The 25,180-nt window shown below is 38.5% G+C and overlaps 14 protein-coding genes across 14 annotated transcripts; 6 read left to right on the forward strand and 8 right to left on the reverse strand.

Annotated features, from left to right (window-relative positions):
• Positions 1-242: 242 nt before the first annotated feature.
• RHIMIDRAFT_271470 (uncharacterized protein) lies at positions 243-3,226 on the reverse strand. The gene has a single exon (XM_023612252.1). The coding sequence runs from the start codon at positions 3,179-3,181 to the stop codon at positions 317-319; it is 2,865 nt and encodes a 954-aa protein (XP_023468833.1). The 5' UTR covers positions 3,182-3,226; the 3' UTR covers positions 243-316.
• A 401-nt stretch (positions 3,227-3,627) lies between these two features.
• On the forward strand, positions 3,628-7,211 carry RHIMIDRAFT_271471 (uncharacterized protein). The gene is made up of 7 exons (XM_023612253.1): positions 3,628-3,892; positions 3,945-4,039; positions 4,095-4,858; positions 4,918-5,551; positions 5,601-6,815; positions 6,866-6,992; positions 7,049-7,211. Exons 1-5 carry the CDS (start codon positions 3,658-3,660, stop codon positions 6,747-6,749), a joined length of 2,877 nt encoding a protein of 958 aa, XP_023468834.1. The 5' UTR covers positions 3,628-3,657; the 3' UTR covers positions 6,750-6,815; positions 6,866-6,992; positions 7,049-7,211.
• Positions 6,795-7,210, reverse strand: RHIMIDRAFT_289613 (bola-like protein; the record flags this gene model as incomplete). The annotated part of the gene is made up of 3 exons (XM_023613662.1): positions 7,050-7,210; positions 6,866-6,993; positions 6,795-6,815 (listed from the first exon to the last, which is right to left on the reverse strand). Exons 1-3 carry the CDS (start codon positions 7,204-7,206, stop codon positions 6,795-6,797), a joined length of 306 nt encoding a protein of 101 aa, XP_023468835.1. The 5' UTR covers positions 7,207-7,210.
• A 74-nt stretch (positions 7,212-7,285) lies between the features above and the next one.
• RHIMIDRAFT_84646 (ribosomal protein L2) lies at positions 7,286-8,209 on the reverse strand. Its single transcript, XM_023615775.1, has 2 exons — positions 7,979-8,209; positions 7,286-7,930 (listed from the first exon to the last, which is right to left on the reverse strand). Exons 1-2 carry the CDS (start codon positions 8,179-8,181, stop codon positions 7,369-7,371), a joined length of 765 nt encoding a protein of 254 aa, XP_023468836.1. The 5' UTR covers positions 8,182-8,209; the 3' UTR covers positions 7,286-7,368.
• Position 8,210: 1 nt separating this feature from the next.
• Positions 8,211-9,444, forward strand: RHIMIDRAFT_84663 (uncharacterized protein). Its single transcript, XM_023615776.1, has 2 exons — positions 8,211-9,230; positions 9,299-9,444. The coding sequence occupies exon 1, from the start codon at positions 8,589-8,591 to the stop codon at positions 9,225-9,227; it is 639 nt and encodes a 212-aa protein (XP_023468837.1). The 5' UTR covers positions 8,211-8,588; the 3' UTR covers positions 9,228-9,230; positions 9,299-9,444.
• On the reverse strand, positions 9,270-12,341 carry RHIMIDRAFT_286617 (WD40 repeat-like protein; the record flags this gene model as incomplete). Its single annotated transcript, XM_023613399.1, has 12 exons — positions 9,270-9,390; positions 9,438-9,542; positions 9,597-10,547; positions 10,598-10,946; positions 11,001-11,140; positions 11,203-11,474; positions 11,499-11,530; positions 11,590-11,673; positions 11,726-11,885; positions 11,938-12,026; positions 12,078-12,140; positions 12,200-12,341. The coding sequence occupies 12 exons, from the start codon at positions 12,339-12,341 to the stop codon at positions 9,270-9,272; spliced, it is 2,508 nt and encodes an 835-aa protein (XP_023468838.1).
• Positions 12,342-12,365: 24 nt separating this feature from the next.
• RHIMIDRAFT_84691 (uncharacterized protein) lies at positions 12,366-13,635 on the reverse strand. The gene is made up of 6 exons (XM_023615777.1): positions 13,380-13,635; positions 13,180-13,326; positions 13,059-13,112; positions 12,867-13,000; positions 12,613-12,815; positions 12,366-12,556 (listed from the first exon to the last, which is right to left on the reverse strand). The coding sequence occupies exons 1-6, from the start codon at positions 13,586-13,588 to the stop codon at positions 12,461-12,463; spliced, it is 843 nt and encodes a 280-aa protein (XP_023468839.1). The 5' UTR covers positions 13,589-13,635; the 3' UTR covers positions 12,366-12,460.
• Positions 13,636-14,434: 799 nt separating this feature from the next.
• RHIMIDRAFT_84701 (uncharacterized protein) lies at positions 14,435-15,700 on the forward strand. Its single transcript, XM_023615778.1, has 4 exons — positions 14,435-14,692; positions 14,751-14,900; positions 14,956-15,441; positions 15,500-15,700. The coding sequence occupies exons 1-4, from the start codon at positions 14,588-14,590 to the stop codon at positions 15,620-15,622; spliced, it is 864 nt and encodes a 287-aa protein (XP_023468840.1). The 5' UTR covers positions 14,435-14,587; the 3' UTR covers positions 15,623-15,700.
• Positions 15,701-15,968: 268 nt separating this feature from the next.
• On the reverse strand, positions 15,969-16,836 carry RHIMIDRAFT_271482 (uncharacterized protein). The gene is made up of 5 exons (XM_023612254.1): positions 16,713-16,836; positions 16,610-16,652; positions 16,493-16,558; positions 16,369-16,435; positions 15,969-16,316 (listed from the first exon to the last, which is right to left on the reverse strand). The coding sequence occupies exons 1-5, from the start codon at positions 16,765-16,767 to the stop codon at positions 16,071-16,073; spliced, it is 477 nt and encodes a 158-aa protein (XP_023468841.1). The 5' UTR covers positions 16,768-16,836; the 3' UTR covers positions 15,969-16,070.
• An 800-nt stretch (positions 16,837-17,636) lies between these two features.
• Positions 17,637-18,107, forward strand: RHIMIDRAFT_198328 (Prefoldin subunit 1; the record flags this gene model as incomplete). The annotated part of the gene is made up of 3 exons (XM_023606278.1): positions 17,637-17,669; positions 17,719-17,885; positions 17,939-18,107. The coding sequence occupies 3 exons, from the start codon at positions 17,637-17,639 to the stop codon at positions 18,105-18,107; spliced, it is 369 nt and encodes a 122-aa protein (XP_023468842.1).
• Positions 18,108-18,111: 4 nt separating this feature from the next.
• On the reverse strand, positions 18,112-20,126 carry RHIMIDRAFT_84721 (uncharacterized protein). The gene is made up of 4 exons (XM_023615779.1): positions 19,083-20,126; positions 18,706-19,025; positions 18,631-18,647; positions 18,112-18,563 (listed from the first exon to the last, which is right to left on the reverse strand). The coding sequence occupies exons 1-4, from the start codon at positions 20,012-20,014 to the stop codon at positions 18,501-18,503; spliced, it is 1,332 nt and encodes a 443-aa protein (XP_023468843.1). The 5' UTR covers positions 20,015-20,126; the 3' UTR covers positions 18,112-18,500.
• An 843-nt stretch (positions 20,127-20,969) lies between these two features.
• On the reverse strand, positions 20,970-23,311 carry RHIMIDRAFT_271485 (amino acid transporter). Its single transcript, XM_023612255.1, has 7 exons — positions 22,953-23,311; positions 22,688-22,893; positions 22,246-22,633; positions 21,927-22,192; positions 21,662-21,867; positions 21,366-21,610; positions 20,970-21,236 (listed from the first exon to the last, which is right to left on the reverse strand). Exons 1-7 carry the CDS (start codon positions 23,254-23,256, stop codon positions 21,169-21,171), a joined length of 1,683 nt encoding a protein of 560 aa, XP_023468844.1. The 5' UTR covers positions 23,257-23,311; the 3' UTR covers positions 20,970-21,168.
• A 258-nt stretch (positions 23,312-23,569) lies between these two features.
• RHIMIDRAFT_199138 (Exonuclease) lies at positions 23,570-24,291 on the forward strand (the record flags this gene model as incomplete). The annotated part of the gene is made up of 3 exons (XM_023606347.1): positions 23,570-23,680; positions 23,741-23,930; positions 23,978-24,291. Coding segments are annotated over 3 exons (615 nt in total), but the record flags the coding sequence as incomplete, so codon positions are not given.
• A 47-nt stretch (positions 24,292-24,338) lies between these two features.
• RHIMIDRAFT_198811 (PQ-loop-domain-containing protein) lies at positions 24,339-25,175 on the forward strand (the record flags this gene model as incomplete). The annotated part of the gene is made up of 4 exons (XM_023606320.1): positions 24,339-24,409; positions 24,457-24,583; positions 24,627-25,019; positions 25,074-25,175. 4 exons carry the CDS (start codon positions 24,339-24,341, stop codon positions 25,173-25,175), a joined length of 693 nt encoding a protein of 230 aa, XP_023468846.1.
• Between the last annotated feature and the right edge of the window lie 5 nt (positions 25,176-25,180).

A 25,180-nucleotide genomic window follows, 5' to 3' on the forward strand; every position in this document is an offset into this window, starting at 1 on the left:
CAATAAAAACAAAGAATTAGCCCACTTGCATAAATTGAATCAAAGGAACTGGTTAAAGAGGAGCAGGTATGTATCTTTATATTAATAAAAAGAAATAGGGGAAATAAACAAATGGACAGGTTGACTTTAAGGAAGAAACATAATAGTTATTTAAGTTAAAGAGAGGGAGTATTGGTTGTATTACGTAGCACCGGAAGCAGAACAGCACATGAGCTCAAACTAATGGGACAATGCATAAAAATTGACATGATTTACAACACTTTATTTACATCCAAAATAATAATAACAATAATAATAAGAAAATCATTCTATGCTTTTACTGAGACGTCTCTTGTTGAAACATTCCATGAACTTGATCAGATATATTCAATCGTTGCTGTTTGGCAAGGTTATAGTAATACAAGGCCTTTTCTCTATTCTGATTTTGCATGTAAAACTGTATCATCAAGGTGAAAGGACCAGCACGAGGCTTATATCCTGGCGAGACAGTCATCTCATTAAAGTACTTCACTGCCAATTCTTCATTTTGACAACGGACACAAGCAGAGATGACAGAACCATATGTCACAGAGTTAGGTACGATACCCACCTGACGCATTTCGTTAAACAGAGTCAATACAGAATCTAATCGTTGCGCCTTGGCAAGCTTTGACAGGATCACATTGTACATGTATACGGTAGGTTCAACCTTGTTCTTCTTGGCTTCTTCATAGATTGTCAGGGCATCAGCAGCAAGGTTATCCATACTATCCTCTGAATCGTTCGGTTGCAGGTGTTGGAGCAAGCAGCCATAGGCATCACCAGTAGGGTACATATTGAGGTCTCGAATTTTTGAATAAAAGGCTTTGGCTTGGTCGATGCTGGACAGACGAGCATTAGAGACCAACATAGCATTATAAATCGTATGCAGACCGCGCTGTCGGGTGTGGTGTTCGAGTTTCTGTACGGATTCAATCACGGTTGAGTAGATTTTGTTGATCGCTCCTAAATCTTGGTACTTGGTGCATACTTGGATTATATCACGAATGACATCGGGCGAAGGAATCTGTCCTTTTTGGATGATCTGGCTCTGTAAAATATCAATTGCTTCATCGTATTTACCCTCTAATGCCTTTGAAAGAGCTTTGCCTGAAAGCATTTCAGATTCTACGGTCACCTTATTAATCGGTTCAATCTTGTTTGTTGGGCCATCTTGTGTCGAGGTGTTCATGTTGTCGTTTGTATTGGAAGATTCGGTATCTTGTTGGCTGTTGGCGTTCTCTGGAAGAGGAGGTATATAAGGGCCGAATAGACGATTCCAGCGCTCTTCATATTCGGGGGGGACACCATACTTTTGCATACGTGCTAGCACACGAATGTAAAGGCTAGGCGTCGGTGAGATGCCAAGGGAAAGCATGTCTTCCAAGAGTTCAAAGGCAGTCTTGCAGAAATCATCTGGTATGGACTGTTTGCGGAAGATGGCATCGTACAAGACTGTGAAAGAAAGAGGAGAAAGTTCCTTGGAGATCGTTTCCCACTCAGTGCTATTTGTCTTGGCCTTCTTGTACATGTTGTAGATAGTAGAAGATACAACAGGGTTAGGTCCTACCGAGTACCTTTTCAAAATCTCGAGTACTTCTAAAGCTTGCTTCAGGTTGGTACACTTGAGGGCCAATTCAAGGCCGAGGCTGGCAATGGGTGAACTCTTGTCGACAAAGTGTGTTTGAGCATAGGCATCCATAGTTTTCTGATATGAACTGATTGCATCTTCGAGTTTGCCATTGTTTACAAAAGATGCAAAGAGTTTTTGACAGAGGGTGAGATCAAGTCTGAGCCCATGAGTGACCATATCCTGCACAACCTGGATCGCAATCTCGGGCTTGTTGTTACCAATACATGCATATGCGTAGTCTGCCAAGTGACCATATTCCTTTGAAATATCGCATTTCAGCAACTTGCTGTACACCTGAGCAGCCTTGTCAAAGTCCTTCTTACGGGCATAAGCAGATAATACGACAGCGTAAGTCGATCCATTTGGTTTGGGGAGCTTGGAATCATTTTCTAAAGCGGCTAGAATAGATTCTACAAGATCCAGCTTGTTATCAACACAGGCACGTCTAAAGATCTTGTTGTATGGAACGATGCTAACTTTGATGCCATCGTTGGTCATGACATTCTGCACAATATTCAAAGCACCATCAAGGTCACCTGCATTCACATATGCTGATACAAGGGCATTATAGACATAAGCAGGATCATGAGAGGGAAGCTCTCTCTCGAGTGACTTGTATTCCAAGAAGCATTCACGAACAGCAGGAAGATCGCCTGCAACACCAAACAGAGACAAAAGAGTAGCAAAAGTAACGCCATTGGGCTTAGCATTACCATCGCCTTCAAGATGTTTCAAGATATAAATACCACGCTCTGTGTTTCCCTTGAACGAAAGGTTTTGAAGCATACGGTTGTAGAGGTCCACATCAAAGTCTTGGGTACATTCTTCCTTGACAGCCTTTTCGAACAAGTCCAAGGCCTGTTCCATGTTCTTTTCGTTTTCTAAATCTGACAGGTTGTCCACTGCATTGCCTGTACGAGCCATCTGACGACGAAGCATACCCACTGTTTTTTGAACTTCTGAATCTCTTGTACAGAGTGATCGAATCAAGAGAGCGTAGGTGTGCGAAGAAGGACGTGCTCCAGAGGCAATCATCTGTCTATATGCGTCCATCATGGGTGTCAAAGGTTGATTCTGTCTGCGTAACTTTCCATAGGCTTCGATGACAGCTTCGTATGTCTGTGAAGACAAGGGTGCACCTGCCAAAGATTTTCCTTGTGTAAAGGTTGAAATGACAGTGTGCAGGTCGTTTTCTTTAGCAGCTTGAAGAATGCGACCGTCGACTTGAGCAGGATCTGTCAAAGGGGGTCTTTTATGTTTCCAAGCAGTACGTAATTGTCCTTGAAGGATCAAGGATTCGTCTAGTTGTTGATGTTGCTGTTGTTGATTTTCTTGGTTATGTTGAACAGATTTTTGACTGAAATGGGTCGATCTACTTGTGGTTGTATAAGAGATCTTTCCAGCTGACACATGGCGAGTGGGTAGTTGAGTAAGAAAAGCGGCTGATTTAGGTGCTGTAAGTTGCTTTGTAAGCACACCTTGTCTAGCAACGGTGTTTATAATAGTTGAAGTTGCCTTTGCACCGTACATGTTTAGCAACTCGACTGATTAACAGGAGAAAAAAAGATTTTTTTTGTATTTTTCTAAAAATATAAGGAGAGAAAAAATTTCGGAAGCCAATTGACTCATAAAACCAGGGCGGAACATTTATTATCCGCTATTGAATAGCTTCGTTGTAGTATTCACCATAAAAAGAGAGCCATTGAATATCAAGACAGAGATAGAGACAGAGAGATTGAGAGAGTGATAGGCTCATTTATGTCCCTTGATCAATCCAAAATGGGTACTCATCGTAACCATTGTCTTGTCATATTTAATAATCATCGTCCCACACATTATAAAGTTTATTGTGTTAATCAATGCATATCTGATCAATCCGATATCACTGCTACAGCAAGCAAAAAGTATAATATATATTTGATGGCTCACATTGTTATCCTTGTTAAATAAGTGTCACATTTTACACTGTCTTTTTTTTTTTTTTTTTTTTGTTAGCATAATTTTTTATGTACAGCAGCGACATCACAGAACCAAAGACACCAACAGAAAGCTTTGTCGTGTTTGGTACAGCTTTCCCAGAACAAACAGAAAGAGATCGCAGAGCTGGAAGAGCTGATGCTGGTCAATTTGTTCCTGTTTGGAAACAAGAGGCAAGAGACGAAAAGGGACGTCGAAGGTTTCACGGTGCATTCACTGGAGGCTTTTCTGCTGGTTATTTCAACACGGTTGGATCTAAAGAAGGTAAAGATACAATAAAGCTGTATACAATGTAGATCAATAATATATTTTATAGGCTGGGAACCCACCAATTTCGTTTCTTCTCGCAATGCACGTAATGAAAGAAAAGAAGCTAGACCTGAGGATTTTATGGACGAAGAGGATTTACAAGTAAAAAAAGTAAACAGCCAAACACTGCCAAGACTAATCAACCTGGTGTATATAGGATTTGGCAGGCACTCGTAAGCTTGTAGCAACAGAAGAGTTTGATATACTAGGAGGGACCGAACGAGAGCTGGCAGCACGACGAAAACAACAGCAGGAAGAAGACGAAAAAAGAGGAAGTGAGTTGGGAATCATTGGAAGTAGCTTAATCGACATGTTTGGTCCATCCAGAGATCCAATAGGCGTTCGATTACTACGCAAAATGGGCTGGCGTCCAGGACAAGGCATCGGCCCAAGGTTGGCTAAGCGGCCAAAGGAAGGAATGGAGGGGGATGAGGATGAGGACGATGAATTACTGAATGATATTACCTTTGCTCCTCGTGATACCCCTATTCAAAGCTTTCAGATCAAAAGAGATACATACGGCCTAGGCTTTGACTTGGCGACATCTGTGCCAGAAATTGCTGAAATGAAAAGATTGCGTGAACTGGCAAAGAAAAATGAAGAAGAAGAGAATAAGAAACGCTCAACGTTTGGTATCTTTGACAAAAACACGACTGGAGACGCATTTGGACTAGGTGCGTTTGAAGAAGAGGAAGATGAAGAGGATATTTATGGAGATAGGTCAGCAAGAAACTATCATAGAGTGCTTTATGATGATGAAGGTGGTATGACGAGAGATGAACTCAAAGCACAAGAAAGAAAGCGTAAAAGAGAACAGGAGGAGGATCATTACCGGGAATTGAACAAGACTAGATGCTCTGATGGAAGACCACCGTTGAAAGGGTTTCATGTATCTCAACAGAACCAACAGATTGGTAAATGGTAAATAATAAGAAGTATTCTCGAGGGATTCATCCACCAACATGCCTTTATCACTTTAGGTATCCACCTCCAGTTGTTCCATCTGACTTCTCGGGTCAACATGCGCCACTGGAAGATTCGGTAAAATCAATGGACGTCAATAAAGAGAGTGTATTTTCATTTGAAGAAAGAGGATTAGCGCTTGGAGAAAAGCCAATCGAGCATCGTTCTGTCTTTGACTATATCCCAAAACACTCCAAGGACAGACTTGATCAAGCCATTCGATTCTTTGTAGATAGTGGAAAAGATAAATCTCAACTTTCTGACTTTCCTTCTGTGCCAAAGGATGTCGCCCTATTAGCTTTGAAAGGATTCATGCCGTTTGGTGATAATCCAAAGAAACAAGAAAGATACCGAAATTACTTAGAAAATCATGCAGGTATGCTCACAGAGGATGGAATCCCGAAAAAGGTACTGCCTATCCCTGAGGGTTTGACATATGATGCTGCTATGAAGGAAATGGACGAGTTTGCAAAGGCTGCTAGAATATTTAGGCCCATCAGTGCTATGATGAGTGGTCGATTTACATCAGCATCAGACGCAGCTAAAAATGTCGAAGTGGTCTCTTTTGAAGGCGGATTAAAGACTGAAGAACAATATCGCAAAGAAAAGGAAGAAAGAGCAAAGGCAGTACCCGAGCCTGAAAAGAAACAGGTAAGATTCAGAAACATGTCACTCTTCTTTTCTCTAATACTTCTGTTAGCCAACACAAGAAGCAGAAGCGGCAGCAATGAAAATGTTTGGCGCTCTTACTCGTACAGTAAAGCCATTTTATCCTAGTAGACTTGTCTGCAAGCGATTTAATGTTCCTAATCCACATCCAAATGTTACTGCATCTACTGATACGGCAGCTGGTCGATCTCAAGCTGGATCCAAAGAAGCGCTTAGTAAAGAAGCGATGGAAGCAATGCTGAACGAAAGAATGCCATTAACATTTACCTCTGCCGAAACATCTGATGATCCTTTACTGAAATCAGTCATACCAAAACCTTCAGAAAGAGCATCATCATCAGATGACAGTAAAGCGCCAACGACTGGTATTACCCAGGAGATCGCTGCCAGCAATAATGCAGGACAAGAACAACCAGGTGAAAATGGATTACAAGACGACAAAGATTTGGACTATGAGCGACCCTCCATGGATATTTTTAAAGCAATTTTCGAAGACACAGATTCTGAAGATGAAGAGCAAGAAAAGGAAAAGGAAGAGGAAACATCTCTCATAGTGAGTCGACAGGAGAGTAGTGATGATGAAGTGATCGGACCATTACCCCCTCCAAAGGCACCTACGGCCGAGATACCTATTCAAACAAACAATAAGCCTGAGCTAACAACAGAGATCTTTAGACCCATGTTCAAGCGAGCCTCCGAAAGACGTGAGCAAGGTACGACATCATTGCCAAATATTGTCTCTGAAGAGAAAGTGGTTCAACCATTCAAACCGAGATCGACAGCGAGCAAGCGTCGTCGTGTGTCTGTATCTGAAAGCTCTGACGAAGAAAGCAAAAAGTCACCGGATGAACGATCTACTTCACATCAAGAGCACAGAAGTAGTCGATCACACAGATCAAGAAGAAGTAGTCCAGATAGTAGTAGTAGACACAGTCATAAGCGAAGCAGAAGTCGAGAAAGAAAGCACAAGAGCAGTCGTAAGAGGAGTAGAAGCCGCGACAGAAAGAGTAAAAAGCATAAAAGCGAGAAGCATAGATCACGTAAGCATAAGCATCATACAGAGGAAGATGATTATGAGGAATTGTGGGTTGAGAAAGAACCAGTCTTGAGCTATAGAAGCAATGAAAGCAGCGATGGTCGAAGAAGAGAAGGACGCTTACGTGCTGCAGATTTATGGTGATAACTTAAATTTATTTAATAAAAAGATAAACTACTACTTCTAATATTATTTGGCCGCTGTCTTGAGCTATAAGAGAATGAATAAAGACTCTTCTATATAAAAATATTTATATATACCTGAAGACCATGCATTCCCTTGATTTCTTCTTTCAGTACTTCATTAACCATTCTATGCTGTTTAACAATGCTCATTCCTTCGAATTTTTTAGATGCAATATTAATAGCGTACATAGATCCACAGCCCCCTTTCAATAGACAAAACGTTAGTTTATTTACACTTTAAAAAATAAAAAGGCATTACCTGAAACATCGGCCACTTGCAGTTTGTGGGGAGTGAGTGCTTCAGAAAGCTTTGTGTAAATATGCTTTTCGCCTGCACTTAAGCCTTCCAAGGCGTCTGCCTGTGTTGAATACAATGCACGACGAATGAGAGTTGAACGCACAAAGTTTGAAAGCATCTTTACTAGTGAAAGAGAAAGAGAAAAAGATCCCTTTTGGGAACTGAAGTTTTATCATTTTAGACAGTCACATCTTTAGCTTACATAAAAAAGGCAAAATAAATATTAAGGAGATATAATACATGATTACTCGTGTGTTTATTAATGGCAAAATCAAGAGGTTTAAGCATCCTTGATCTTCTTGGTACCACGGAGGAGACCAGTACGACGAGCAGCAATCAAACCGACCTTTTGACCAGCAGGAGAGTCACGGGCCATGGTAGAAGCCTTACCAATGTGTTGATGGTTACCACCACCGTGAGGATGGTCAACAGGGTTCATAGCAACACCACGAGTCTTGGGCCAGCTGTTACGCTTGACCTTGAATTTGTGGTAGGCACGACCAGCCTTCAAGAGGGGCTTGTCAATACGACCACCACCGGCAACGATACCGACGACAGCACGAGAGGTGGAGGGAATGACTTTCTTGGAACCAGAGGGAAGACGAATACGAGTCTTACCGTCATCACCGTGACCGATGATGGTGGCATAGTTACCAGAAGTACGAGCAATAGCACCACGGTCACCAACCTTTTCTTCGACGTTACAGATGACAGTACCTTCGGGCATAGAGGCCAAAGGCATGACGTTACCAATGTTCAAAGAAGCCTTCTTACCAGCATAGATGAATTGACCAGTGTACATACCTTCAGTGGCAATGAAGGTTTCAGTACGGAGCTTGTACCTAATCATGAGGTTAATAAAGAATATTTAAGAAGATGTCAACACTTACTTGTAAGGATCACGGAAGACAACCTTGGCAAGAGGAGCACCTCTACCGGGATCGTGGACGATCTCCTTTACAATACCACGAATGTAACCATGACGTTCGGCAAAGTCGAAAACTCTGAGTTTGGCGGCACCCTTACGGCCAACGGTGTGAGATTTGAAGATACTTCCAGCACCTTTTCTTTGAGCACGAATGACGCGACCCATATTTGACTAATCTATAACCAAAATTGCGTATTAATAATTGTTCTCTTTCTAAATGTGTGTGTGTGTGTGTGGATGTATCGTCATTGAATATTGTCCCCAATTGTTCCCCATTCCCATTTTCCCCTTCCTTCAGCACAGCTCTCTCTCCGATCTTTTTGCTCGAAATGATTGTAACATATCGCATCCATCCATATAATCCACACATCCGTTATCATCCATCCCTCTATTATCACAAAATATAGTTCATCTTTGAATATACATACCCTTAATTAGGTGTAGGGAGGAGAAGAGGGAGATTCATGGCTTCTGCGGGGCTCTATGTGCTGTTGAGGTCGGGCATGGAGAGGCGGTAATCCAATTTCTCCAATAGGAACTGTGGCTTGCACGTTTTTTTTGCTCTTTTCAATATGCAACAGCTCATACAACAACGCAATACGACATGGCAATTGCTGAATCGAGCTAAGACTCTTTATAACACTTGGGCAGATATTCAATCAAGATCCTTATCCACACTACAGTCTATTTGCAATATAGTCGCGCAACGTAAATGTACACTAGAACTACCAAAAACTGTAGAAAGATACAATATCGATCAGAGCAAGCTTTTGTTTAAGCAGACAAATTCCATAAGTTCCTTGATCGAGAAACAAAGGGTGTTACTTGGACTCTTTGAGGATGTATGTTCACGCTGGTCGGAACTGAGAAGAGACGTAGATAAATTTGTAACAAAAGTGCTTCAACAACAACAGCATACTACTACTCCTTTACCGCTTTCAACCGAGTCAATGCTTCAAGTGGCAGCAGTAAATGTATCTGATCTATATGAAATGGTATTACTACTTGATTATTCATACCATCAAGAATATATCTATAAAACAAGTCTGTTTGGTCAACTACAATCAAGTTTATCAGAACCAACAGACGCATATCATCTTTTAGAATTATGGCAAGAAGAATCTCATGTAGACAAAAAGACACTAGAGGATATGTTTGAACGTATGAAAATGTTTACTACCATTAAAAAAGTACTTGAGAGCGTGAATTAACAGGTAAAAAGAAGGAAAAGAAATAATATATTACATGAATCTCTAATATTCAACATTGAAAATTCTTACAGCGTGATCTTCGCCTGCAGAAGCCAGCTGAAGTAGTCTATCTTGAGTAGCTGCACGCCATGCCAAAGAACGGACAACGCCGAAATGACAGAGTCTAAGATATGGATTAGTCATAAAGAATAGATAAACTATTTATCGCACCTTTGATCCAATTCATGCCATAGTGTCCACTTGTCAACCTGTTGACCATTCTCGGTTGTATACAGTAATATACGTCCATTTTCTAATCCTACAGCGATCACGTATCTATTATATAAAGTGAGTTTTTGGAAGCGATAGCTACTATGTTAGCGCCCTTACTTATCACCATCCACTGCATTCGGTGCAAAATCAACTGCTGTAACTGCTTCATCACACTTGCCAGTATAAACACAAACCCAGTTTGGAATGGTTTGGTCAGGGCGAGCCCATACCTTGAAAGTTTTATCACGAGAGCCGGTGACAAACAGCTTGTCATTATGACTCCAAGAACAGTCCCAGATGATTCTAGCATGTGCCTTGTTCTTTGCAACAAGCTTATATGGTTCTACTTCATCTTCTCTACGCTCAGAAATTGCCCATAGACGATCTCTCGATACAGTCAAAAGCCATTGATTGTTATGAGAAAACTTGCAACGTGTCACTGTGAGGGCGTGTGCGTCGATTGAGTGCTTAATTTCTTTCCAAGTGGACGCATTGAATAAGCGGACGATGGCATGTTCAGCTGTGGCTGCTTTACAAGACGAGGCAATGTACTTGCTGTCACGGCTTACGTCAACGGAAGTAAGTTCATAAAGGTGTCCATAAAGTTTCTCTACTTCTGGCCACAAGGTGTACTGTAACAGATGTTCTTCATATGGAGGATGTTGCATAACTTCTGCTAATGCTTCAGGAGTAGCCGAAGTATATGCATGAGCGCCCAAACCATTCGAGACATCTGTCTCTTCCTCACCAGCATCTCCCTCAAAGACAGCCTTGTTAGAAAGACCAAGGGCAGGCAAATTGGCGCCTACGGGTCGGCTTGCGATGTTCTCTCTTAGACTCTCATCTCCAGTTAAGCAGGCTAAGCTTTCGACACAAGACTTGGGCGCATCAAAGACACGAAGAACTTTTTCATCAGCTCCACTTACAAATTGCCAGTCATGAATAAAAGCAAGACACTTCAGATCATAACCATGGATCTGAGGACGACCCATTTCATGCCATGTAGATACATTTTGACCATCGACCGTACGATTCCAAGGAGCAAACAATCGTGTTGTCTGATCCAAACTAGACCCAAGAGTCAATATTCAGTATGAAATAAGGCAGACAGTACAAACCTGGTTGAAAGAAGATATCGTGATTTGGGATCCCATGCAAGACTTTCGACAGATTTAAAGTGACCACTGATAGCAACCTTGGGCGACCAATTATTCTCTCCTTCGATCTCAGAGTTGTCTTTCCACAAATGGAATGATCCATTGGCTCCATGAGAAACAATGTGTTTCCCATTTGGACTGAACATAGCACCACAGAAACCCAAGTAAGTGCTTCCTCCGATATCACCCATACGCACTTCATTAACCCAGACACCAGTGTTTGGTTCAGGACTCCAAATCATCATGGATTTATCAATAGAAGCGGAAATAAGACGCATGGGCTGAACAAATTGCCTTTCGCCACTTGCATCTACACAAAGGGGTATGTCAATTTAAATCATATTGATGCACACACCCTCCTTACCTGTTGCCATGTAGGGCTTTTGCCATTGCACGCTAAATACCCAATCATCATGACCCATAAGAAGCGCCTCAAACATTAAGGAATACTGACAAGAGTCAACAGTGATTATATGTGCTTTGGTGCTTAATTGTTCTCCAGATCTATAAATTGCCTTTTTAGTTATCTTTTTTTTTTCTTCTTTACATGTCTACTTTTCATTTACAGTGCACTTTCTTTTAAAGCATCCAGCAGATCACTGCTGAGACCATTATCTTCCTGTTGTTGTTGTTTTGTAGGCGCAGGTACATGAGGTGATATCTTCCAAAGACGAATATATTTATCTTGACTTGCACTTGCAAGCATCAAATCACCCTTCTTGAACGAATTATTGACACTCTCATTACCTTGTCCTGTATAAGTTGCAAAGGCCAAGTCGCGGACCCAATTGTCATGGCCCTGCAATGTGTGCACCTTTTTAAATTCGTTTGTGGTGGACTGATAAACATAGATTGTGATCACTTTGTCGGTGTGCCCACTGGCAAGAATTGGGACTAATATAAAGACATTGAACTTTCTCCTTCTCATTTTTTCTTATTCACCCCTTGATTACCTCTACTATTTGGAAGATAGGACAATGCTAATGACATTGGATACTTATTTCCGTTGTTGATCACTTGCTTGCAAATAACCTCGTCTATGATCAAGATTAGTGCCCTTGAACTCAAACTGTTCAAATTATATCCAACCTGAACCATCATCTACAACGCGACGCTCCCATACACGAATGGTTCCATCGGATGAACCGGTGATGATGATATCTGTTTCTGTCTCGATAGAATGTGCACGCATACAGGCGATGGTCTCTAATGCTCCGGTATGACCTTCCATAGTTGCTGAATTGATCCACTAAAGTTCCTTGTGAGTATAACTAGCAAGAACACATTTTTGTAACAAGAACCTTTCCAGTATTATCTTTTTTCCAAACTTTAGCCGTATAGTCTGCAGAACCTGATACTAAAGCAACATCCTCAAGTTTGTCTTCACTGCCTTTTGACATTATTAGTTTTATGTTTTTTATTTTTCTTATTGTATAATGACCTCTTTCAATAAAAGATAAACAGTTGACTCTTCCTCTATGACCAGGTAATGTCTCTGTCACGCCTTTGCTACTCTCATCCTAATAGAAACATATATTAGCGCAAAAGAAAAAAAGAAAGAACTGAAAGTATTCCTTGCCAAAGGATAATAAAGAGCAATCAACTTATCAGCACCGAATGCAACAAGACCATCATGTCCCCAGCAGGCAGCATGAGCTGTTCTATTGCAGCCGATCGAAATGAATTCTGAAGTGACTTTGACCATGTCTTTTTTAATAGTAGAAAAAGTGTGCATAGAAATTAACGGCTTAATTTATTTTGATAGGTCTGTGGCTTAGGTATAATGCTTTACAATTTAGGAAAATGATGTATGAAATAAAGAATTTACAATGTTTTCTGGAGTATAGACAGATCATGAAGGGCGCTATAACGGACGCTGTCTCTGGTATCATTCAATGCATAGTCAAGTAATCTATCAATCTTTTCGTTGCATTCACGTGTAAATAAAGCATATATACTTTTCATTTCTTTCTTACCTGTTCCTTTCGATCAATGACACCTTTACTAATCAAGAGCGTTAATGTTCTCAGGGTGACAATGACTAATTCACTATCAGCATTTGGATCATTTAATAAATTTAGACACGTATTTTGAGCCTCTCTTGTCATCCCAATGTCTTCATGCATATGTCTGAATATCTTTACTATTGTCAACTTAATACTGAGAGGGATAAAGGAATCTAAAGACACCATTTGATTCGGCCCTTTTGTGTATATATCACTCTTTTTACCTCTTAATTTCTTATCAATCTTTGGAAATATGACTGCAGCAAATCGACTTGATTTTTCACATATTTGATCACTTGCCCAAATAGCTGCCTGTAACTCTATTTTATAGGTTGCTAATTCGAGTCTTTGGATGATACTATAAAAGAATACTATTGTTACATATATGTATGCATATATATAATAAGAGTATTTACCCAAATTGAACATCCAACTTCTCTGCTATAATTGAAGACATACATCCAAGAACTCTATATTAATAATTCATGCACGCCAAAATCAATCTAGGTTATTATCAATAGAAAGAAAGTATATTACCTTAATGTAAGTGATCTCGCAATAGGATCATTACTGCCAAGGATAGGTAAAATACGTCTGACTGTTTCATCCACATTCATCACTTTCTCCAAATGGTGTGATGCCTCTTTAAATACCTTTAAAATATAAAGCTTGACGGTATTATTGCTATTATTTGGGTTATTAATAACACATCAATCAATTCTCTTCTATTTCTTTACTAAGAACGAAACCAGTCAGCAAGTTTCAATATAGCAGTATTGATAATCAGTGGATGAGGATGTTGTTTAAATACATGCACATATCCAGTGAGTGCCTGTATTTGTGGTCCATGAATACCCAAATTACCAGGGCGAGGCTTTTGATTGAACCTTGTTTCTAATTCCAAAAGAACTTTATAAGCTACTTCCAAGTCGTTACCATCATTCATTTTATAAAAACAAGAAAGAAATAAAAGAAATATTTCGTTCCTTTTTTATCCCATTTCTACATGTTTGACGAAACACATATTTTAAGGCTACTGTTTGTTATAAATTCAACAAAAGGGAAACCAGAACTTCAAAGCAAAGCCTTTCAATGTACACAAAATCTAGTCTCTACTCATCAACACTTGATCGTTCGGATCATCGATTCCCCTTCAGCCGATAATCTCATCGCGTCCATCGGAGACTGTCAAGCTATTCTTCATGACGCGATAAACGAACGAAAATATACAGTGGCCATATCTTGTGCAAAGCTATTATATACAATTTCACATATTGCACTTGCAAGTCGAGATCGTAATGCAATGGACATTGATGTTCCAATTATATCAAGATTGCATCAAACAGTGAATGAAGTGATAGATGCCCTATCAACTGGAATAAATAACCTGATAAAATCGACACGTTTTGGTTCAACTCCAAAACTTTTATGTGGGACATATAATGCTAAAGTATGCAAGAAGAGAAAAGAAAACAATATACTGAATACTTGAATGAAATATAGCTTAAAGAACTACTCAAGATGAAAGCGCGATATTGCACACTATTAAATGAATGGGACTTTGAAGCATCTTTTAAAGAAGCATACCAGACACTATTATTAGCCAATGGTAAAAGTAAAAGAGACAAGACGATAACGATATTTATATCTTATAATAGATGAAGTTGCTGCCATTTTATTACCATATTTGACATTTCTTTTACAACAATGCCGTCAAGTGCCATCTTGGCTTGCAGAAAGTGTCACTGATAAGTTAAAGGAAGGGATGAATAAGTCATCTATGTTTGTAAGTGTGCTTAGTAGCATCAATAGCTGTGTTACTCAACTTTGAACACAAAAGATCAATCTAGTAAAATTGCTACTTCATACCTCATCTACAGAAGAACTTACAGCCAAGGTGATATCGCTTTTACACGTCTATGGATCATGGGATGACACCAACGAAATGTTTACATCAAATTGCTGGAACATTTATCTCATCAGTTTAGAAGCAGGACGTCGTGGATGGTTTGCACTCATGCAAGCTATAGTGAGGAGCTTATTTAAAAAGGTGATCATGTTGTTCTATTGCATATATATTAACGAGAACTCACAATAAATAAAAATAGGTTCAATCTGAGGAAAGTGCATATTGGCTAAGGGCATTAGGTTCTCTAGCCTATGCTGAAACACAGGTACCAAACAACATTGGCACAGTCACAGCCAATATTGTAGATTCTGTGACAAAACATTATGTTATGACACTTGAGGCACTCAAGGTAAGAACACAGAAAAGTAGGGAATTATGCCCTGTATTCATTCTTTATACTACAGGCATTAAATGGATTAGGTAAGGAAACATCTGTACAGCTATACTTTGTTGAGATGCGTATGGAGATGAATGTTATCATACAGCTGGCGTTATCTACCTTAAATATGGATACAAATGATGACACAGCCTTAATAAGGCAGTCAAGATGGATGCAAGAATGTGCAGATCGTTTTCGTAACTTGGCCATTCGATTTAACTTGAGCGAACAACCTGTGGAAGTGGATGATAAAGAGATTTTACATGTACTCGCAACCTATAATACATGTATTCTAGCATGCGAGTATGCTGCGCGTTCCTTTGCTGCTTCGAATAATCTGTTCTTTTGTGTGAACCCGACGTTAATTCCGATTTTGATGGATGATAGAGTGGATGATGATAGTACTAGCAACCTTAGAGAATCTAACCTTATGAAGATATGTAGAAAATTTGTAAAGACTGTTGCAGAATGGGAAAAAGTTTCTGGTCTGGAGAGTAATCAAAGACATGAGGTATATATCAAATATATTGTTTCTTTACAATGCTCTCATGAACAATCACCTTCATTAGCAACGTAGTCAACATATGAAGACAGCATTAGAGGCTATTCTCAGGACACCATTCATATTACCCAAAGCATTCTTTAAATGTAGTGGGAGAATGCCAATTCCAAAACTAAAGCATACCTGTTAAGAGTACAAGTAAGAGTAATAGTAGTAAAAGAGAACTCCTTTCATGAGGTATACGAGAGACATAAGCTAAGGAAAGAGAAATTATGCTAAACAAATAATAAATCTATATAAACAATTTACTACTTTGTTTAGCAAATATTGGTATTTATTGATGATATGCAAACAATGGATTAAGCTATTATTTCTATATTTACTATTATTATTCTATATTCTTTAGCAAACAACGCATTTGCCATGTTTGTCTCCTTGTAAAGATAATAGCTTGGCCAGTTGTAATTGTTCATTGTCAGTAAGATTCTGACACATGCGTTAATACCTTTAATGGGGAATATATACATTACACTTACTCCTTGCTTCGCCTTCAATTGAAGTCTATGAATCTCTTGCTTCCTTTGATCTACTCTATCTTTTCTTTGTCTATCAACATAGGTTAACAAACGAAGGAAGTATCAAAGCAATATGTACCTTTCCATCTCTGCTCTTGAAATGCTATTAGCTTGTTTCGCTGGTTTTGCATCTGTCTGTTTTCCTTTACAGAGATGATCTACTGGTAATCTATGCTTCACACAAAAAGAGCGCCCACAGTCAGGACATTGCATTGGCACAAGCATCTTTGTTGTGCAGCCCTTTTTACGGCATGTATTATCATTTTTAGGCTTCAGGTCCGCACAATTGTTTTGTATATGTTCATTCATCTATCAGATAAAGAGGTTACTGAGGTTGACTTTAACAATATATAGTCCTTACTCTAATGTTCGGATCTTGTCCTCTTGGTACTGATACTGGCTTTTCACAAATAGGACATGTAGGCACTCTATATAAAGTATTAGACTACGCAAGTAGTCGTTGTTGTTTCTGTTCTTTTTCCTACCTAATATCCATTTTTGGATCATTCAGACTTGGACAATGATGATCCTGTAGTTTGAAATGGTCTTGACTATATAGACGTTAATCAATTGGATAATAGTAACAATAGCAATATATATACCAAAATATATGCTTGCAGTAAATGCATGTATAAGGTAAAAAGTCTAATAGTAAACCCCGTCATTTCTTCTATTTACTCATATTTACTACTAATATTATCTTACCATAAAGGTTACAAGCAGGTGCTGTACATCTTTTGCCGAGATCAGGAAACTCCATGATTACGAATATAATATAAAAATGATAAAAAAGGGCAACAATGAAGTCAGGAACAACGTATTTATATTTGGGTACAATTAATTCAAACTCAGTGTATTTTTCAGCGAGAACACTGCTACGCGAAGTAGAATTGAACATTATTAATGAGAAGTTTTACTTGAGGTAGAGAATCTATGGCTGCTATTTACATATTGATTGTTTTCAGTTTGGTTATTACCCTTTTTCTTTCTTTTTATTCTCATTTGATACACAGAAGAATGTATAATAGAATATATGCCTCTACTAATTACTCAATATCTGTCATATATCGACCATATCACGCGTAGCCAAGAACGCATTCTTGATTTCAAAAACCAGAAACTGGGCACTCAGGTAGTACATTGCAAGAAAAGACATCAGATACACAAGGTAAAGCAGCTCGAGGGCGTCCTTCATGGTAAGTGGAAGATGTTGCCACTTGAACTTGCAGATGAGCTTGTGACAAGTATGTCCTCCAGATGTCAGGCAATTATTGGTGCATACAAACTATTAAATAACATTTTCATTGTATAAACTTCAAATGCCTTATCATTTTTTACTACAAAGATTCTAAAACTCGCTTTGCTTTTGCCGTTTGCAGTAAATAGTACCTTTCAGAAAAATTTAAGCTGATCTTTTTTTGAGATAGCAGATAAAGACCTTCCTGCTCTCTTTCAAAAGGAAGTGATTTTGTGAATCATTCGCTGTGTCAAACACAGTTCTTCCTTTATGAAATTACCCTTAATTCTTTGTGTTACATCTCAAATTGATTTTTGATTGGCCTAATTATTGTCTCTGAAGGTTAAAAACCTCTAGATTGAACTGGAAACTACTGTTTATTAATCATCGAAATGGCTACGCTTTCAGATGACGCCATTCGCAAGGTAAAAAATAAACAAACCATTTGACCTACATCTTTAACCCATGACATAGGTCTTTGTTGAATTACAAGCCAAATATATCCAGAGCCAGCAACAAGTAGCTACTGTCAAAGCTCAGATCCAAGCCAAACAACGCGAACGCAAGATGGCAGAATTAACCCGACGTGAACTGGATAGCTTGGATCCCAATACGAAAACTTACAAGCCCGTTGGAAAGATGTAACATCATGCCGAATAAACAAGTACGGTCTGTCTTAATGTATTCTTGATAGGTTCATTCAAAGCCCATTAAGTGACATGAAAAAGCAATACGTTGATTCCATCGCTGCAACAGACGAAACAATAAAGCAACTAGAAAAAACACAAAAATATTGGGAACGATCAGTTTCTGATGCAGAAGGAAATCTTAAAGACATTCTTCAGGGCCCAAGAACGATGTAAATACAATAAAATTTTATTTTCCCTTCAATAGCTTAGTTGTCTTTACATGGAAAAACTTTTTGATGGAACCTGAAGAAGAAGAGTTGGTATCATTACTACCATAACTTTCACTGCTGAACGTACTGGTATTACTACTAACGATAGATATCCTCTTTTTTTCAATTTCTTTTGTTGTCTTGCCCCCAACCTGCTTGAGATAGTCAACAATAAGCTTATAGCCTTTAGATTTAGCCAAGTCAAGAGGAGTAGATGTTTTCTTAAGAATACATGCGTTTGGATCAGCGCCTAGTCGAATCAAGGTTGTCACGACTTGTAACTGACGATGACGTATAGCATAATGAAGCGGTGTTTCCCCTTTAGAATCTTGAGCATCCATCTTGGCATCATAGCCTTTCACCAAAAGAGTGACAAACTCGGATTTTCCTGCAGAACATGCATAATGTAGAGGAGTTGCGCCTATGTATAAATGTGTGTGTGTTGTTAGCATTGTCACATTATAAACTGGGGGGATGACTTAACTTACCAGCAGTGTCGAGCTTCCTAAGTAATATGTTTTGAGACGCCTTCAAGAGGTAAGTGACTACTGACTTCGAATTACTTTGAACAGCTGCGTGTAACGCATTTTCGCCAGATGGGCCATAGCTATTCGTTATATCCACCCCAGCCTGCTCGATCAGCAGCCTGACGCCATTCAAGTAACCCAGCTGAGCTGCCAACACTAAGGGGGTAACCTTGTCTTTTGGATTATCCGTCAACGGGAACACATTGGGCTTTGCACCAGTTAAAAGTACACTTTGTAATGCAGCCGTATTCTTTATAGCAACTAATGCATGAACCAGACTGTAGCCTTCTTTGACTCTCTTGACTGTGTCTGAGTTTTTGGCGACATTCGGGTTACCCCCGCGACGCAAGTAATTCCTAGCAACAAAGAATATATAAGCTTCCGAAGCACATTTATCGAACAGTGATCGTTACATGACAGTTTGAACGACTTCTTCCTTGTTTGCTTTACCGTTCGCGATCGTATTCCAAAAACCATCACCACAAGCAAACTTGAGTACTTTTGTTTCTTCAATCGGGTCCAATGAGCGCGTATTATTATTGATATTGTTATTGTTGGTATTATTATTATTATTATCGTTGTTATTTTCATTATTTCTCGAAGCAATTTCTTTTTCATTTTCACTATTTTCTTCATTATTTTCGGTCATTGCATCTTTTTCTTTGCTATATTCCTTTATTCTTGAGCTTTCAGTATGTTTGTCGTCTTGTGATTGAAGTGAACCATCACACTCGGAAATGGTAGAAGAGTGGTTAATGATATCAGAGAGGTCAGAATCAAAGTCCATCAGGTCAATTTCTTTGTCCTTCAACTGGTCCCGGGAGAGTGCCGCCTCAACAACTTCATTTACGGGAGCCAAAGATGTCGAGAAAGGGGACGTAAGCCTTGGTAGCGAGCAGTAATCTTTTTTGAGACTTCTTCCGGGCCTATAACTACAGCTAGAGCTTAACAGGGAATGTCGTCGCAGAAGTAACTGGTCGTAGCTTGTTTTGTAAAAGTGCATTTCTTTGACTGTCCTTTGATATCTCTGTAATTGGTTATTATATTTTTCAACAAGGCCTCTCTTCATGCGTTCTGATGCATTTAGAGCATCCACTAAACTATCGTGTCTCTCTGCCCAGTCTTGTACTATTTTATCCATGGCTGTTTTTAACTTTTCTTGAATAGCGATAACCTCTACTTCGGTGATAGTCTGTTCAAGGTCATAATGTATTTTTGTCTTTTGGTATTTCTGATAGCGTTGCGTAGAAGCAGGTAGAGGCGGAAGAGGAAAGCTTTGATAGTATTCTTCCAAAGACATGAGGGAAAAGTGAAAGAAAGAAGAAGGAAAAGAGCAATCAAGCATAGGAATAAATAGACATGCAGAACACACGCTCTCTCACACAAGCTCCCGCACACACAAGCGCATAAAAATGGGTTTTAAAAGAAAAAAGTTGATGAATGAATATCAATAAAAGTAATAAGCAAAAAAGCGTATAATCAGGCTCCCTCTTTCTTTGTCTTAACCTCCGTTATTTTCTGTAACAAAATTGATCTTCTCGACATTCTTATTGGATAGAGCTTGTTGTGGATCATAAACATCATGCACATTAAGGAAGAAATTAGTTTAAAGGGTTATAGCTGTGATTTATAAAAGAAAAAGAAATATAGCAACTACGATATTGCCATTTTATAAAAGATGACAGATTTAAAATAGCAGATAAAAAGAGCGCAGTGTGTGCTATTATGCATACGTGAACACTTTTTAAACACCACTTTCGTAATCAAACCGGCATAAATTGTCAGCAGACAAGAACTTGTATTTTTTTTGATCTGCCAAATGTAAGAATAGAGTCAAATGCCGTACCTTGATATTTATAGGACCCATTACATCATCATATATAAGCTATCAACAAGCATTTGAATTCATTTACATATTCTATACTATCTCAAGCTTATAAAGAAACATATATACATATAACAACAATGGCTTTATAAGCAAAGGTTTTAGTCATAAGTTCCCTGGTTTATTTTGTTTTGATCATCTTTATGCTCCTTAGTTTCAATGTCCTTCGGATAGACTGCTTAGCTGCAATGCTATACTATAATATGTAGTCATGACAACACAATCCGAGTGTTTTCATGTTTCATATTGTTAATTTAAGTTGATAAAATTACTTTTTTACTATTCTTGCTTCAATAAAGTGTGATTGGATTTATAAACATCACATAAATTAAAAGTGAACCGTGCTTACCCCTCTTCTTTTTTATATATATGCAGTCCGTTGATTTAATGTATCACGAAGCAATAAAGTATGTTTCCAGTAAACTCGTTTAATAAGCCAAGTCCAGATAAAAAGCCCTATGTACTAACTGACCCTTAGATTTCGCTCCCATTCCAAGGGTAAACCGAGATATAATGAAATTGTATGAGATGTCTTTATTAAATAACTTTTTATTATGCAAATATAAATAGACAATAAAACTTTAAAGTAACTATGTACTATTTTTATGCTTGTCTTAGTCCTCTATCTCTGTCATTTCTACACCATGATAACCACGGTTTTTACTAAATCGTAGCGTAATATCTACATAAATGAAGATTAGTATACTCCCTTCTAACACACACGGGCCACTCTTTTCTCCTTTTTGTAAATTGTTGCACATCATTGTAGCTATGCCTTCTCCCCCCTTTTTTTTCATGATTGATCACTTACAATTCCAGCCTTTTGATATCTTGTCCCCAAATTTGACATGAAGGAGCCATATTGGAACAGCCAATAAGATGAGACTGACGGCAATAAGACTTTCTATAGGTGCTTCTATAAAAGGCGTAGTACATAAAAACAATGCAACCAGACAGAATAGGATGGGTGTTGATAGCCAGACACGGTACGGTCTATTGAGATCTGGTTCAGTATATCTAAAGATTAAAAGTGAAAAGACCGCTAGAAAATAAAATCTACATAGCCTTGCGTTAGTCACTATGCTTACTAAGCTTGTTGTTACTTACATCCAAGCAGTCAAGGAATAAAAGTTAACGAGCACTCTAAAAGAGCCTATCATGATCATGATGACGGTCAACGCTGCCTGTAAAAGTAATGCCAGAATAGGCGTTTGCCTGGATTGACTCAACTTTCCAAAGAGACCAGGGATATGACCTTGTTTTGCTGACACATAAATGATACGTGCCCCTGTAAACACACTGGCATTAGCAGACTTTCAAAATCGTAATTAGTTATCTATCACATAAAAGAGATCCCTTTTCTTTTCTTTACCCCAAAGCAACTAAGTGCTACACAGACAGCAAATAAGATGCCACCAGAAGGACCAAAGATCTTTTTGCCAAAGTCCATTGAAACCGTATTAGAATGCATCACAACTTCAGGTCTTAGAACGGCCAAATAGGCAACATTGGATAGCATGTAACAAAAGACGACGAGTGGAATACCAAAAATGATCACACGGGGCAAATCTCTATGGGGATTCTTCATTTCCCCCGAAACATAATTCAAGTTATTCCATCCATCATAAGCCCATAAACCTTTTTGTTTAACATTGTTAGTATTCTATTTTCTCCATTCTTTCGGGCTGTACCTGAATAAAATGCCAAAGCGATTTGACCATAGCTAATCGAACCAATTCCATGAAATGGGTCACTTTGGATACTATTGTCACCATAGATAGGCTCTCTTTTGGATAGGACAACAATTCCGGTAATAGATATCACGATGGCTGTTAATACCTTGATAGCCGTTAACAAGTCTTGAACACGAATACCTGCTTGAACTGAAATAGCATTGATAAAAGTCAAAATAAATAGGCATATTACAGCAAGTAGCTTGGGTAGAAATTTGGGTATAATGGCGTCTGCTAATTCAACAGCATCATCCGAGTCGTGAGGTATATTGAAGAAATAGGTATGATATGCAATGCGTGACACATACTCACCAAACACAATACAGATAATGGCAAGACTTCCAGGCTAAATTTTGACTTATTATCTTCTTTTTTTTTTATTAATGATGAGAATCCTTACCTTTTGAACAATGATTGTGATAAATTCAAACATAAAGGAAACTAGACTTCCAAATGCTCTGCCCAGATAGACAGTTTCCCCACCGTTCATTGGAAGCATTGTGCCTAGCTCAGCGTAACACAAGGCACCGCATAATGCTAGTAAACCTGATATAAACCACACAACAAGAGCGGTTCCATATGCACCTGATGATTCCAAGACAGGTCCTTTGGATAAATTGGGTCAGTTAATCTCTCTTTCTTTTCTAAAGACCAATTTCTGGTACCTGGAGAGCTAAATAAACCACTTCCGATCATCATACCGACAACAAGGCCGAGTCCGTTCAGAAAGGACACCTTTTTTTGTAGTTCTGGACCTCTTGTCTGTGTTTGTGAAAGAGGGATCATTGGTATAGTCTCAAAGGAGAATACAGATGTCGTTGATGTGTTTGCATGCTGAGTGAGTGGTAATAAACTTTGATCGTCTCGGTCATTGTCAAAGTGATGAGATGAACCTGTACTGAATAAAGAATCTTCGGAATCTGATCCGAGGACACCCTCTTCGTGATTGTCTAGATTATTGGTTGGCATACTTTATCACAAAGATCATTTAATGAAAGAAAAGAGAGAAAGAAACAGGTCCTGGATTTTAACTTACGGAGAACAAAACTTTTGTTCTTTTTTTTTTTCTTAAATGAAAATAGAAGAACTGAAATTAGCCCTAGAACGATTAGATCTAAACACAAAAGGAAATAAAACAAAGCTAAAAGAAAGACTAAGGAAGGCAAAAAAAGAGACCAAGGAAGTGAAAGAAGAAGAAGAAGAACCTAAAATAAAGTAAAAGAAAAGGGAGACGTCTCGAGGCTAGATCTAACAAGGCTCTAGTAAACAACCTTTTGACTATTACCTATTTTTTGATGTAGAAGCAACCTGTATAGAGAATGGGGGATTTAAATATGCGAATGAAATAATAGAGTTTCCTGTAGTTTTAGTGGATGGGAAAACCTTTGAAATTGTAAGTTGACTCTTTTTTTTTGTTATCACTCTAATGGACTGTCCTTTTTATTTATTGCAGGTTGATGAATTCAGATCCTACGTCAAACCGACAATAAATCCTACCTTATCCGAATTTTGTATAAAACTAACAGGAATCTCACAAGACACGGTTGACAATAGCCCTATCTTTATTGACGTACTCAATCAATTTCAAGAGTTTCTTGCAAAATACAATCTCTTTCAATCATCAAGTGCAGTCTTTGTCACAGGTAATGATGAAATGTAAAGACACACCTCAGATATTGATGGTGAATAGATGGCCCATTTGATATACGTGATTTTATCACAAAACAGTTGGAGCACAGCAACATCGATCCAAGACCTGCTTACTTTACTTTACCGTGGATCAATATCAGAAAGCTCTTTAAAGACTTTTATCATCAAACTCAGAATAAGAATATAAAAGGAATGCTTGAACATCTAAATATGACCTTTAAAGGACGAGAACACAGTGGCCTGGATGATGCGCGTAATTTAGCTTACATTGCCAAGCGTATGCATGAAGAGGGATGTATATTTAAAGCCAATTGTAAATTACAAAAAAGGCAATACAACAGAAAATCAAGATAATTTTTTTTTGTGTAGATATTTTTTCTATTTTTTCTTTTTTTCTTTTTATGGATAAAATAGAAGCTTCAAGTATAGCAGGTTATGTTTCTATCTTGCTTTGGCTTATTGTGTTCATACCGTAAATAAGAGTGATCCTGTTAGATCATGTTGCTCATTTGAAATTAGGCAACTACTTGAGAACTATAAAAGAAAAAGTGGAGATGGGCTGTCTATTGTGTTTTTGTTTGTTTGGTTGTTAGGGGATATATTTAATCTGATTGGGATTGTCATGGAAGACTTGATGTTTACTATGGTAATAAATGACATGTACACTGAAAATTATTGACATGTTGTAGTTTTTACTTGCATTATGGTACACAGTGGCAGACATTGGTCTGATATGGCAAGTGATTTATTATCAACAGGTTACACTGTATACCAAATTAAAACAAGAGGAAAGCAGCAATGGAAGCATCGATATGGCAGCTAAGAGATCTGCATTCTGGATCAATCTTGTTGGATCGAGCGTATTGATTACTGTGGTCGTTATCTCTTGTTACGCATACAATTCCGATTTGTTTAATGACAGCGACAGCACCTTGTCAGGGCTGATAGGGTGGGCAAGTGCAGTACTTTACATTGGAAGCAGGCTTCCTCAGATTATAAAAAACTGGAAAGCACAAAGCACCGAGGGACTTAGCTCTGGCATGTTCATTTGCGCTCTTTTTGGCAACTTCTCTTTCACTCTAGTGAGCTTTATCAATATACTTGCACATACACATAGCACTAACTCATATCCATAGTCAATATTTCTTAAATCAACAGAGAAACCATATATCTTACAGAATCTACCATGGATCGTTGGCAGCCTAGGCACTATTATTTTTGATATTATGGTAAAATAGATAAC

This window comes from Rhizopus microsporus (assembly GCF_002708625.1).
Source record: "Rhizopus microsporus ATCC 52813 unplaced genomic scaffold scaffold_3, whole genome shotgun sequence".
Taxonomy (NCBI): Eukaryota; Fungi; Mucoromycota; class Mucoromycetes; order Mucorales; family Rhizopodaceae; genus Rhizopus; species Rhizopus microsporus.

Coding starts and splice junctions, on each gene's coding strand:
- RHIMIDRAFT_84663 (XM_023615776.1), top strand. CDS start 8,589: ATGCAACAGCTCATACAACAACGCAATACGACATGGCAATTGCTGAAT.
- RHIMIDRAFT_271485 (XM_023612255.1), bottom strand. CDS start 23,256: ATGCCAACCAATAATCTAGACAATCACGAAGAGGGTGTCCTCGGATCA. Junction 22,634..22,687: donor TCACAATCATTGTTCAAAAG/GTAAGGATTCTC, acceptor GTCAAAATTTAG/CCTGGAAGTCTTGCCATTAT. Junction 21,611..21,661: donor TATTCCTTGACTGCTTGGAT/GTAAGTAACAAC, acceptor AAGGCTATGTAG/ATTTTATTTTCTAGCGGTCT.
- RHIMIDRAFT_84646 (XM_023615775.1), bottom strand. CDS start 8,181: ATGGGTCGCGTCATTCGTGCTCAAAGAAAAGGTGCTGGAAGTATCTTC. Junction 7,931..7,978: donor GTCTTCCGTGATCCTTACAA/GTAAGTGTTGAC, acceptor CCTCATGATTAG/GTACAAGCTCCGTACTGAAA.
- RHIMIDRAFT_271471 (XM_023612253.1), top strand. CDS start 3,658: ATGTACAGCAGCGACATCACAGAACCAAAGACACCAACAGAAAGCTTT. Junction 4,040..4,094: donor TGGACGAAGAGGATTTACAA/GTAAAAAAAGTA, acceptor TGGTGTATATAG/GATTTGGCAGGCACTCGTAA. Junction 5,552..5,600: donor CCGAGCCTGAAAAGAAACAG/GTAAGATTCAGA, acceptor TACTTCTGTTAG/CCAACACAAGAAGCAGAAGC.
- RHIMIDRAFT_271470 (XM_023612252.1), bottom strand. CDS start 3,181: ATGTACGGTGCAAAGGCAACTTCAACTATTATAAACACCGTTGCTAGA.
- RHIMIDRAFT_271482 (XM_023612254.1), bottom strand. CDS start 16,767: ATGGAGTTTCCTGATCTCGGCAAAAGATGTACAGCACCTGCTTGTAAC. Junction 16,653..16,712: donor ACCTGCTTGTAACCTTTATG/GTAAGATAATAT, acceptor GTTTACTATTAG/ACTTTTTACCTTATACATGC. Junction 16,559..16,609: donor TACTGCAAGCATATATTTTG/GTATATATATTG, acceptor ACGTCTATATAG/TCAAGACCATTTCAAACTAC.
- RHIMIDRAFT_84701 (XM_023615778.1), top strand. CDS start 14,588: ATGTTTACATCAAATTGCTGGAACATTTATCTCATCAGTTTAGAAGCA. Junction 14,901..14,955: donor TGACACTTGAGGCACTCAAG/GTAAGAACACAG, acceptor TTTATACTACAG/GCATTAAATGGATTAGGTAA. Junction 15,442..15,499: donor AGAGTAATCAAAGACATGAG/GTATATATCAAA, acceptor CACCTTCATTAG/CAACGTAGTCAACATATGAA.
- RHIMIDRAFT_84721 (XM_023615779.1), bottom strand. CDS start 20,014: ATGCTTGATTGCTCTTTTCCTTCTTCTTTCTTTCACTTTTCCCTCATG. Junction 19,026..19,082: donor GAAGTCGTTCAAACTGTCAT/GTAACGATCACT, acceptor CTTTGTTGCTAG/GAATTACTTGCGTCGCGGGG.
- RHIMIDRAFT_84691 (XM_023615777.1), bottom strand. CDS start 13,588: ATGAATGATGGTAACGACTTGGAAGTAGCTTATAAAGTTCTTTTGGAA. Junction 13,327..13,379: donor GCTGACTGGTTTCGTTCTTA/GTAAAGAAATAG, acceptor CCCAAATAATAG/CAATAATACCGTCAAGCTTT. Junction 13,001..13,058: donor AAGTTGGATGTTCAATTTGG/GTAAATACTCTT, acceptor ATTCTTTTATAG/TATCATCCAAAGACTCGAAT.